Source organism: Sitodiplosis mosellana, unplaced genomic scaffold, assembly GCF_009176505.1.
Source record: "Sitodiplosis mosellana isolate CC-2019 unplaced genomic scaffold, AAFC_SMos_1.0 Smas_scaffold_6150, whole genome shotgun sequence".
In the NCBI taxonomy this organism is placed as follows: Eukaryota; Metazoa; Arthropoda; class Insecta; order Diptera; family Cecidomyiidae; genus Sitodiplosis; species Sitodiplosis mosellana.
This window is the reverse complement of record NW_022601391.1, coordinates 1072726-1085672: the sequence shown is the minus strand read 5'-3', so window position 1 is coordinate 1085672 and position 12947 is coordinate 1072726. Positions and strand designations below refer to the sequence as shown.

Genomic DNA, 12947 nt, shown 5'->3' with positions numbered 1-12947 from the left:
GAGAGAGAGAGAGAGAGAGAGAGAGAGAGAGAGAGAGAGAGAGAGAGCAATTTGTGATGATTATCGGTTCGGTTACATTTGTGGTGCATCATTTCTTTGTTGAAGTAAAATTAAGAGGAAAAAAAATTTATAACAAAACATGGTATAGCATATTCAATTGACTCTCCGACAGAAGAATAACGCACAAAATGCTCTTCAAGTCTTTTTTTGGCCTACCAAAAGAAAATGCGGAATTAAAAATGTTCGGGTAGATCTTATATGGTGTGAGATATTTGTAATGTTTTTTTTTTCTATTTTATCAAAAGCCGGTCGTTCCTTCTCTATTTCTCTCTCTCTCTCTCTCCATCGTCGCAATAAGTATTTGGGTGGATCCACAGTACTGTGCTTCTGTACTTTTTTCCTCTCGATTGATGATGATTTTGCATGTACACCATTAGTTGCCTTTTTAGCGAATCCATCGAAACACACTCACCATTTGTGTATAAAAGTGAAAAACTTTTTCCTTTTAATCGCTTATTTTTCGGTTCATTAATTGCTATTTGTAACATTCGACGAGTTTCCTATAATTATTCCTAGCGAAATTCACTTTCATTTACGCTCTCAATAAGATTGGTACGAATATCGACATGGTGATGGTGATGGTGGTCGTGGTGGTAATGTTGGCAATAAGGCGAAAGACAGTATGGCATAAACTTCATCTTATGGCATAAACCGAAAACCAAAAGGTTCAAAACATTTGAAAATTGGGAAATTAGGCTATTCAAAGAAGTACGATTGCATGCCATTATTTAATGACTGTGTGTGTGTTCCGTGTCCATCTGTACATTACACATACATACTATCTCAATAGAGCTTTTGTTTAGTAGCTGTCGACAGAGCGAGCATTTGGCAAAGGCGGGCAGCATTCAATTTAATCAGAATGTAGGTTGTTGATTAAATTGAAACTACCGAGGTTATATCCCAAACAGGATTCCTTGGCGTGAATATACACTAACATCAGCATTTTAAAATGTTTGCAAGACATTGTCCAAAACAAGATGCCTTACATTCGTAAGGTTAACTTTTCTACACTCCCAAACATATAATTTCCAATTAAATCCAATTCTCCATGCATTGAAATTAGGAAAGAATCATATTTCAATCAGACCTTAATATCAGAGCGATTCCAATACTCTGTTTTTCATACATTGTGACATAACAAAATCTTACCGTGTTTTTTGCGTACAGCTTACAGTGTACCACGCACAAACCCTACGACCATAAAATTATGCTATTCGTGTGGAAAAGTAATAACCGATACCCATCAATACGAAGCCACCGCTTCGATGAACAGAACGAGCAAACTAGAAAAAAATACGGCTCCCGAAAAATAAACAAATAGACGAAATTGGAGTTCATTCTGCGATTCACAACTCTCTCTGTATGCAAATTATTATTTATTTATAAATCTATTTGCTCGTTCACGCACAATTCATTCTAATTGTTTATTATTATTACGCACCCAAGTGAACAGACAAATTATGTAAGCTCTACTAGTAAGCTGTCTATTTACTTTAATTGAAATCCCAATCATAGTACATACTATAAATCTCTCAAAATAGTTTAATGTTGCAATCACTAGTCGCCCATTCATAGTATGGAGAAAAATGATTAAGTCGCGTAAATTGCGTTAACGATTCGAATCAAAACATTGTACAATTCGTAACAATCGAACAAACAGACTGCATTCAACTTGAAAGTTGAAATGTTGTTTTTAAATCACCATTTGGAAATAGCATGAAAAAAAATCTTCCGATATGAATGTAAAACGTTGTTCTCATTTTTTTATGTTTGTTTATTTTGAGACACACGGGCCATTCAATTGGGCAGCTAATATTCTATCATCGTTTTTTTTCTGGTGCTTTAATTTATAAATGAATCTTGATGGTCCACATGAAGTCATGTTTTCAAAATACACATATCATCAGTGGGTGAGATCGAGAGTGCTATATGTTTCACAGGCTTTGTATTGGAATAAGGAGAGTATGTTTTCTGTAAAATTGTACAGTTTGACAACAAGACCAACAGTTTTTGAGAAGATACTAATTTGTCAAAAAAAAAAACATACACACACACTACTCCTAATCCCACCCATAAACATGTCGAAGATGTGTGATAATAAGTTGTCAAATTCAATAGTTGTTTGTTTTATTTAACACATTTTTTTAAACAAAAATTTAACGGAAATGCGTAGCTTTTAACCACTTCAAATGACGATAGAAGCCACTCGTAGAAGTGCATGCTTCAATGTTTCCAAAGCCCTGATTGACAATCTTATCAATGAAAGTCTTTTGGCTGTGTTCTCGTTCGCGCGCTCTATATTTGCTCAGTGGTACTTCATTTTCAGTGGCATTTCATTTAAAATCGACTGTGTCTGTGTGAAATAGAGGTCAGCGATTACTATGACACAAAATTGTATATATAATTCGAATCGTGGGTAAATATCGCAGAGTTATAGTAGCGGTGTCGTTGATGCGAGACGCATATTATTCAAGTCAGCTAATAAAGTAAAAAAAAGCACCGAAGTGACAGTATTTGACAACATATTCGGTTGGTGTGTCTCAGCGAAGATTAGATTGTCAGTGTGTAATGTGCACAGTTGAGTGAACCAAAAGATAGAGAAGTGACACATTGTGGAAAACCCAGTTCCTTGCATTTTGTATCGCGAGCGCCACTCTTTTCTAGCTGCTGAGCCTGAAAATTCATTATGAAAGTTTTTCTGATTTATGTGCTTTCGGCGGGCATTTTGTTATACGGCTGCAACTCGTGCAAAATGCATGGTGCAAGCAATACGATCGTCCATGCTGGTGAGTATGTGAATGTCCAATGAAGAGCAGAACTGAATCAGATATCATTACACAATGGTGGTGGTGATGGTGAAGATGGAGGAGTAAATGGAATTTTGAGCTATGCAACATTGTTCATTTGCTATCTTTCGTGATACTTTGCAGACGCCTACGAACTCCGATTCGATGAAATTTTTCAACAATACTGGCAAAACAACCGAATCATCACCGATGAATTGAGAAACATTCTCAAAACACCAAAGCAACCCAATTTACAATTGCACGGACTACCAGATTGCATCGCTGTAAGTTACTACGAGTATCGATATCATTTTGTTTGCCAATTTTTATAATCAATTTTTTTTTTCGATCATTTCTTTTCCTTTTTCTTCCGCAGCCGCAAACTTGCCTCACTTGCCGTGCATTCTCATTTTCGTTGCTAAATTATTACCGAAATCATTCCGATCAAGATCTAGATGAATATTTATTCGATTTATGCACGATACTAGCGGATATACTAGGGTTCGAGTGCCGCGGCATGATAAATATTTATTTGGTGAGTTGAATCCATGGCTATTGATAATCATTATATATGAGATAAATATATTGAGAGGTTTTGTCACGCGCGCACGAGAACATCCATTCATTGAGTGTGTTGCCGTATGTGGAGAGAGAGAAAGTGAGAGGCAAACAGAAGCACAACTTGTGATTTCAAAACAACTTAGTTAGTGGAAATTTTGATCGCATGTTTGTTTTTATCACCTCAAGCAACGCAAATAAACAATCAAAGTGGATTGTTTTGACGTGGCCGGGCCAATTATAAGTAAATCAAATGAAAACAATAACAGTGGGAAAAGGTGGCTGAAGCAATACACAGCTATTCATAACACAAAATGTCTAAATGAGAAGAATATCCGATGCGATGCGCACTGCGCAGTGAATTGGCCATATATAGATAAACCGTCAGATTACTTTATTGTTTATCATGGCATTGAATTACGGTGGTCGCCACTTCTCAATTACGGTAATTTTGCGATTTGAATTCGTTTCGATAGCAATCAATTCAATTTAACTTGGTGGCATTTGATGCCCTCGGTCGCGTGCATTGGATTGCTCACAGTGCTGCTCGCATTCAGTCTCCATCACTTAGTTGGCACCAAAACCATAATACACTGCATCGCTCAAATGCTGTTTTGTGGCATACGCGCCATACGCTGTGTGCAATCGCACACATTCCCTCTCTCTCTCCCTACATCTGCGTCTCTATATTGCTCTGGATGCATATACACAGTGCTAAATAGACAATATTAGAACAACACTTATTCGTGTACACAGGTGCGATTATTGATAACATTAAAATGCAAATTCAAATTCAAATGCAAACGCAAATGAAACTCAAACAAGATAATCATGTTCCGATTCGCAATTTCATGCTACGCCACTGCATCATCAGCCGTCCATTAAGTATATTTTGAAGCATAGCGCAAATGAATTGTCATCAGATCGGATTTGCGGCATCTTATTCCAGCACAATGAATGTACGACGTCAAAAAATTTGATTGATTTCAGCATTCGACCGGCTCATGAGCCGGTACTCAAGGTTAGTAATTTAGTCTATAGTGTCTAATATTTGTTAATATCACGACAATCAACAAGAGGTTTCATTTGAACAGGCTCCGAAGAGGTATAATTTCCCTGAGTATGGCATGAATTCTAGTTGGTTCTTAACCATCGCTCACTTGAGCGATTTCCACTACGATCCAAATTATGCCGCCGGCAGCAGTTCAGATTGCCAGGAATTTATTTGCTGTCGCAACACAAGCATTGTAAGTTGGGAATTTGTTGGAAATTCTAGGGGGTAGGAACACAAGCGCTTGAGACGAATTCGTATGAATATTCGTGAATTCTTGTGATTGTGTATACGAGACATCATACATTGTAATATTCGGTGAGTGCCACTAAAAAAATATTCACACTCATCTAGTGCGTGAGACGCATGGTCACTCATTTAATGAGTGAGACGCACACGGATGAGATGAAGCAAAGCGAAAGAGAAGCGGGCAACTCCATACGAACGAACGATTTAGCACGCATACATTTCGTCACTCCGTCGTTAGAATACGGACACAAACAAAAACACGTAGTACCCATTGACTCTATCTTCTAGTTGCGCGCTTCCCTTTCGCTTTGCTTCATCCCATCCGCATGCGTCTCACGCGCTAGATGAGTATGAATATTTTTTTAGTGGCACTCAACGAATATCACAATGTATGCGAGACATTCGCAGCGCAGTGAGTGTATAACAACAATAACAAAGCCACGAACGCATAAATATATGCGAATACCAGAGTTTGACTTATCCGCCAGATATATGCTATGGCATAAAAAAAATATGCGCATATTTTTTGGTACATTTGGATTTTGTGACTAGCTTACCATGTAAATTCATATGGATATCACGAGTTTGGGACAAAAAATCGTGATATCCACATGAATTTACATGGTAAGTTAGTCACAAAATCCAAATGTACCAAAAAATATGCGCATATTTTTTTTATGCCATAGCATATATCTGGCGGATAAGTCAAACTCTGGCGAATACATACGAATGACACAACTTGTTCCTAGCCCCTAGTGGAAATTCGAGTGAAACCATTTCAAATTGACTGCAATAATTTGTTCATTTGCGCAAAAACAATCCATCGCATGGATGATAAATGATAGGCCAAAGAAAATTCAACACTTAAAGCCGGTTACTGGGGAGACTATGAAGTATGCGATTCACCCGGTTATCTAGCTGAAAACATTTGCAACGAAGTAGCAGCTAAACACAAGGTATCAAGTCCAATGACCTACCAATCCGCACGTACACATTTTTGGCTCTCCAACAACCACTTAATTTGTGAACATTTTTCAATTTCAATTTTTTTCTCTTCACAGAACATCGATTTAATTTATTATACCGGCGATTTTACCGATCATTTTAGTTGGTCGACTACGAAGTCGAGCGTAGAACACTCCATCAAATTTATAACGCAACAAATTAAAGAAAAGTTTCCAAATATACCCGTGGTTATGGTGATAGGTACATAGAATATTTAATATTTTTGATTCATCTTACCATGGACTTTGTGGATTGATCAAACCGGCATTTTTAAATAATTTGTTTTTATTCGATAGGCAATCATGACCTTCATCCAAGTGATGCGTAAGGCTTTCAAAAATTCACACATATCAACCATAAATGAATGAAATCGAACGAATTTGTGTATAATTAAAGCTTTTTGAAATTTTTGAAATTAGATTTGCGCCCGACTCAACGGGAGATGAGCTGAATTCAAAGTGGTTATACGAAATTGCGGCAGATTTATGGTCTGATTGGCTGCCTGAATCGGCTTTGGCAACGCTTCGTCATGGTGGCTATTATACGTTCGTATCGCGGCCGGGTTTCCGTATAATTGTGCTCAATAACAATCTATGCTTCGTCCATAATATGTAAGTTGACAATTTGAAACGATATGCAATGAACACATGGCACATGCACACACAGAGACAGGCTGACGGGCATGCATTTAATTAATTTTCACCCAAGAATGATTGCGATCAAAAACAATGCATAATCATGTGCTGTTTGATTTTGATTAGATGGCTTTTGTACGGTGCCGAAGAAATGATTGCGCAATTGGAATGGTTACGCGATACGTTGAGTTTGGCTGAAACGGTTGGTGAAAAAGTGCATATCCTCGGTCACATTCCACCCAATACAGCAAGCTGCATACGAGCATGGAATCGCGAATACGATTCGTTGGTTCGACAGTTTGCCCATATAATCAGTGGTCAGTTTACTGGTCACACACACAGCGATGAATTCGTACTGCTATATTCAACGGACGATGTGCCTGTACCATTAAATGTTGCTTGGGGTGGCGGTAGTGGCACCTCATTTGTCGGATTAAATTCAAATTATCGTTTGTACACCATCGAAAGTGACACATTCGAAGTTGTCGATCAGGAAACGTACATCTTTAATCTGACTGAGGCGAATCTGGCACCAGTCGGCCAACCACCAAAATGGTTTAAAGAGTATTCGTTTCGCGATGCATTTGGTGTCAATGATTTGAGCCCATTTTCGCTGAGTAAACTGGTCAACGGCACTTTTCGACATGATCGACGCCTTCTGCATAAGGTATGCGTAGAAAAATACGTTAATTTACATGAAATCAGCAAGTAAATTTCCTTTTTTCTGTTTGCATTTCGATTCGATTCGATCCTATCACGAATATTGACAGTATTGCAGTTATAAATACAAATCGGCCGATTCAAAGGTGGAAACCGGCTGTACCGATGACAAACTGGAGGATGTTCGTCTTACGGCGAATGCGGACATAGAGTATAACTGGTTTGAATAAGATCACAATCTCGTCGAAATCAATTGTGAAAAAAAATTAAAATTTCACATTTGCATGCTGAATTTTTTTTCACAAAATCATTCGTACTCTAAGCTGTATCCAATATATTACTGTACACACTACAGTTTTACGTAACATATTGCGACTTTTTCAGAAAAACTGTTTTTTTCGAAATTTGATATTGAAGTTTTGAGGTTTTAGAACTGGATTTTGTTCAGTTTTTCATGAAGAATTTGGTGGTGGTTTCAGTTTGAAGGTTGCATGAAGCGTTTTAAAAAAATTGACTGGTCAATGCTCGTTATTAAAATAAAATCTTAATAACATATTATTAACATATTTTCGTTAATAACTAGTCATTTTTTCAAAACGGCTTATCATAAATGAAAACTGAAACCACCACAAAATTCGTCATGAAAAACTGAACAAAATCCAGTTCTAAAACCTCAAAACTTCAATATCAAATTTCGAAAAAAACAGTTTTTCTGAAAAAGTCGCAATATGTTACGTAAAACTGTACACTCTTCAAGGTGTTTGTGAAATTTCATTTTAACATTAAAATGATGAAATATACAAACGAAAAGTTTGCGTTCGCTTTTGTTCAAATGTTTATTCGTTGTGATAAGTTTTGATTGGATCATATTCTAACTTTTTCAATGCTAAAGTTTGACAAGCTTTTCGAATGCAATCGTAAGCTCCTTCACATACTTATTAAATGGAAGCTTAATGAATTGATAGGTAGGAATGGAGACGGTTTGAAACTATTTGCGTCGCAAATATCAAGATAATTGCCGCTAGCGTTCGCTCTCCCGCAATGTTTCTAAGTGTATCGGTTAGTTTTTGTGATGAATTTTAAAACTTCAGTAGATAGGAAACAAAAAAAATTGTGGCTCATTATTATTCGCTGGAAAGCAAAATGTTTCGGATATCAAAAACCAATTAGATGAAAGCAAAACCATATACACGTCGAAATGTTTATAAAATATTTGCATTCACTAGTCGAGAATTTCCATTTTATTCGCAATGAATCGACTACAGACACACTTTGATATGATAGAAAATGCGATGGCATTAAACAAAAGAGCCTATTTCAATGTATACATTTTCGCATGAGACATGCCGTCCATTTTTCTTGTTCCATTCAAAATAAAGCAAAAACCATTAGAAAATTTTAAGATATTCGCTTGTGGCCAGTTTCAGTGTTCAATTTTACTTTATAAATTTTCAGCTTGCATAAAATTTTTTTTTGTTCCGTTCCCATGTTTGCCGAGAAATACTTTTAATGCATATTTTTGTTATTCGGAATTTCGTGTAAATTATTCAAATAATGAGCAAAGACATGAAAAAGAAGACGGCTTGTGTGTATGTTATCAAGATAAAATTGGAATAAGTGCATGAAAAGCAATGCAAAACAATGTGTTGTGTGCGTGAGCGTGTGTGCAGGAGGGAAAATGAGGCAAATGGATGCGATATACTATGTTTAATTGTAGAATTTCATTCGGAGAAATTAAAACGGAGGAGCGAAGGAGAGTGATATTCAGTGTACAGAAGCATGGAATAGCCGTCGGTTGAGTCGCTTACATTTGTGTGTTTTCATTTGGGTATTGTGCTTAATGCCGATAAGCGATGGATTTGATAGCACCAGACAAAAGATAGTAAAGTAAAAAGAAGAGAAAGAAGAAGAAAATAAATATATACAAAGAACACTAAAAAGTTATTTGCAACCAAACAAAACGAAATGGAATATGCTTTTTTATTTCAACTTTGGCTGCAGGCAAAACAAACTCGGTGCATTTTGTTTTCGTACAAATTCTCTTCTGCCGTCGCAGCTCCATTCAATCGCATAGAAACACTGTTGACTAAGGCACAAGATTAAGTTTTTTTTATTATTATTATTATTTTGAAATCTGTCGTATGTCTCACGGCGATTGTCATTGTAGAACCATTGCTCGATCTCGAATGCCGGCTACAGTACAAATACACCGCAAATGCCTGTGTAAGGTGGTCGCAGACACACCTAAATAAAATAAAAAAGCGGCTACGATGATGACCAACATCTACATGAGAATTTTCAATCAACAATTTTCTGCTTCCTGGTTTTCTGTGTGTTTTGGCTCTGAAATTGCAGTTTAATAACACGTTCATTTCGTGTATGTTCGAAATAAACTCTTTCTATTTCTCTTGTCCTATATTCATTTGATGCTTGGGTTTTCTCTTTTGTTGTGCATTCTCCAATGGCTATAACGTATCAATAAGCGGTGAGTTTAGCATGATCTTTGAGCCGTTCCTCGGTTACGGTTGATATTTGAAAGCGAGTAGGAAAAAAAAAATAAACAAACTGAAACTAATCAATAGCTATAATGATTGATGTTTCAGTAATTGGGCGCACTACGAACTTCACTCTTTATCAGTTGCAACCCAGAGAAATGAGCGAAAAATAGACGGAACATAGAACGAGCAACAGCAGCAGCAGAAATTACAATCTTCCAACTGATACTCATTTACACAATCAGATGTCTGCAACGAAAACTAGGTGCTCATGACTAGCCGCTATCAATGACCAATTAATGGCAATCCTATGAGAAAAAAAAACAACCATTAACACTACATCTCGAGCCACAAGAACGAATCAACACAAAAGAAAAGAAAACAAGCGTTAAAAGAAACAAATGGTGGCTGCGTGAGTGTTTTGAAAAAATTCGAAAAACTCCGGCATCAATCTCACTATAAAAATCATTGGAGCGGCATTCGGTCGATTAAAAAGCAGAAAAAAAGAGCACGGGTTATCTCACATTATAATTAGCGATTGGACAACTATACCACATTCAGTACAGTGAGTGTGGCCGGCTCAAAAGTCACAGCAGACACAGAATCAGCATTTCTGAGCAATCAGTCGGCACTAAACACGGCATGGCATTTACGGGAAACGTATTTTACTTTTATAATTCGCTTATAAGGTGCAGACAAATTAAAACTAAAACAAGACCGCAGAGCTTCTTGAGTTTTTAGTTACTTAATCTATTTAGTTAAGTTGTTTCACAACAAACTATTTCTTGGCGCACTACATGAAATTTATTTCATCAAAGTAACTTTGAAGTAATATATTTATTTGCAAAATGAATGACAAGACCTTGGTTTTATTTCTTTTTTGAAATATACTGCCTTTGGTTTAAATTAAATAAATGAGCATAGAATCTAAAATCACTTTAATTCTGTTCAAGACTCAGAAAATATTATACGAAAAATTAATGTAATTTTTAAACAACATTTGATAATAAAAATTTGATTGGCGCTTCGAGATATTGTGCACTTATTTGTCGTTATTGCACCTGTTTAAAATTAAATAAAAAATATGAGCATAAAATTCAAATTCACCATAATTTGTTTCATCACTCAAAAAGTATTAAGAAAAAAAAAATAAGCAGATTAGTAGCTCTACATTTCATGTAGTGCTAAAAAAACACACACACACATAGAAACCGATGGAAAAGCGAAGAGGAAAGAAAAACACGGGCAAATGCCCCATTACATGTTCCACCTGAAAAATAATGTTCAATATATAATAATGATATTTTATTATTATATCGGATAAATAAAAATAGACAGAAGCGGAATGTCGAATACAGTTCGATATAGTTCGATTCATGCAAAGGTTCTGCTCCGAATCATCCTTTGAGAAATATCTGTTATTAGACACAAGAACAATGAGAGCCTACAATTCGGCGTGGCCTGCATCGAATACGTACACCGTTCGAACAACGATGACGATGACGACGATGACGACAACGGTTGCCAGAGGAGCAGTACATTCTCGACTCGAAAAGATACCGACTGCGGATCTCATCGTCGTCGTCATCGGTCTGTATGCATGCAGAAAAATAGTGAGCTGGCTATGTATATATCGTCGCTCTCTCATCATTCCAATACTCATACAAAATGTGTGTACCTCTCGCCGTCGCCTCACAAATATGAACACGACTACGACGGTGACGGCGGCAACAGAAGCAGCAGCAGAGGTGGCAACTGAATGCTCTCACAGCAAGCACTACACGGTGAGCTTGTGTGTGATTGTATACAATCTCTTCTTTCTTTCGATTTAGCTGGCAACTTACTGGCTGGCTGGCTGGATTGTTTGTGTTGTGATCTCTCGTAGCAGCGGTGCCGATACACATTTTTCTATAAATTCAGCAAGCCTTGACAATGAAATTTCATTCTTCTTCATTTCTTTCTTCGAACACACACCAAACAGAATTTCTCCCTCGCGCGCTCTTACTCACTTAGTGCGCTGCCGTTTCGGATTATTTTTTGTTTAGTTTAGCTCTCGTCTGTTATCTGTGCTTTAAAGAAGTTATTTATTTTCACAAATGTTTATTGCCGATTGTGCCAGCTAATCGACTGCGTTAACCGTTACACATCGCTATATTATTTTTGATTGTTCAACAACCAGCATCGAGTTGTTATTTGTGTGGAGTGCGGTAAAAAAAAATCGCCGTTGCTTATCGATTTTGGTGACTACTTCAAGAAAAGCGTACACATTTTTATCATCCAAGTTTTAAAAAAAAATTCGTCAAAATCAAATCGTTAATTTTTTTTTCTTAACAAAATCGGTTTTTGTGAGTGATAAAAGAAAGTTCATAACGGACAAAAAAAACACGAAAAAAGAAAAAAAATAACTAGTGTCCACGGAAAGAATTTTGGTGAGAATAAATTCGGAAGAATCTCACGAGCATTTTGTTAATTTAGATTTTTTTCTCTTCTTCCAACTGGGTGGAAAGTACAGGCCGTGCAATCATTCATCATAATTTTGTCAATACTTTTACTGTTCTGTTCAACTGACCGCATTTCTTCTCTTAATTGTTAAGCATTCCGTTTTTTTCGGTAATTGTTGGTGATCGATCACAAGCCATCGATTAAAATAACTTTGAAGATTTATTTCGATTTTGCACGGAAGAATTTTCTCCAAAACGGACGCAACAAATATATCGACCTTCTTTTTTTTTGGCAAAATAACAAATGTCCAGACGAATTGGTTTATGTTTCGATGATTGACCAAACGGAAAGTTCTCTGTAGCATTTTATTTTTCTGCAAAGAAAATTATAAATAACGAAAGAAAGGCGGCAAACCAACCAACCACACATAACTAAAAAAAAAAGAGTAATAATTGCGGAACATTTTTTTCTCGTCTTCGTTTGGCTCGCCTTTGGACTGCTATGCAAATTGGATTTCAAGCCGAAAATTGAGAGACGAAACTAAGACAATAAGCTCGAACCACGCATATCATACAGCAAAAATCGTATAAGCAAAGAACGAAAAAGAAAACACCATCAACCAGGAAGAGAAAACACACAGTTTGGCACACAGAGAACACTGAAATTCGGCACCAGATCAATATGTGGAAAGTGATCTTACTCAGTGTGGCTCTCTCTTCACTGCATCTGACTGACGGCCAAGGTAAGCATTACCAAGATCTATTATCGCACCAAATTGTATTGTATATGCTGCTTTTTTCTACCTCCTCCTTCTTCTTCTTCTTCTTCTTCTTTTTCTTTTGAGTTCATTTATCTCACCAGGTTTATTTGTCATTCCTTTCAATCTCAGATACGTAATATATGTCATGCATAATTTATTTCTGCAACTCATGCAAGAGAAGCCAAAGAGAGAGAGAGAGAGAGAGAGAGAGAGAGAGAGAGAGAGAGAGAGAGAGAGAGAGAGAGA

At 36.7% G+C, this 12947-nt stretch overlaps 3 protein-coding genes across 5 annotated transcripts in view; all 3 read left to right on the top strand.

Moving 5' to 3' along the window:
• Positions 1 to 691, top strand: part of LOC129574140 (uncharacterized protein K02A2.6-like) — a 27971-nt gene extending 27280 nt beyond the window's left edge. Inside the window, exon 2 of the mRNA XM_055455632.1 lies at positions 609 to 691. Within this exon, the coding sequence (XP_055311607.1) occupies positions 609 to 691 (83 nt within the window). The remainder of the gene's footprint in view (positions 1 to 608) is intronic.
• A 1782-nt stretch (positions 692 to 2473) lies between these two features.
• On the top strand, positions 2474 to 7817 carry LOC129574021 (sphingomyelin phosphodiesterase-like). The gene is made up of 11 exons (XM_055455297.1): positions 2474 to 2846; positions 2991 to 3130; positions 3223 to 3381; positions 4279 to 4425; positions 4499 to 4651; positions 5550 to 5660; positions 5766 to 5910; positions 6006 to 6033; positions 6129 to 6320; positions 6471 to 7011; positions 7115 to 7817. Exons 1-11 carry the CDS (start codon positions 2747 to 2749, stop codon positions 7232 to 7234), a joined length of 1836 nt encoding a protein of 611 aa, XP_055311272.1. The 5' UTR covers positions 2474 to 2746; the 3' UTR covers positions 7235 to 7817.
• Positions 7818 to 11439: 3622 nt separating this feature from the next.
• The window catches only part of LOC129574020 (agrin), a 16616-nt gene continuing 15108 nt past the window's right edge, over positions 11440 to 12947 (top strand). For 2 of the 3 annotated variants that reach the window (XM_055455296.1, XM_055455294.1), the window contains exons 1-2: positions 11440 to 11928; positions 12012 to 12683. In XM_055455296.1, coding sequence (XP_055311271.1) covers positions 12623 to 12683 — 61 coding nt within the window. In that variant the 5' untranslated portion in view covers positions 11440 to 11928; positions 12012 to 12622. Of the gene's footprint in view, positions 11929 to 12006; positions 12684 to 12947 lie in introns of all 3 variants that reach the window. The other variant, XM_055455295.1, reaches the window with a different exon arrangement.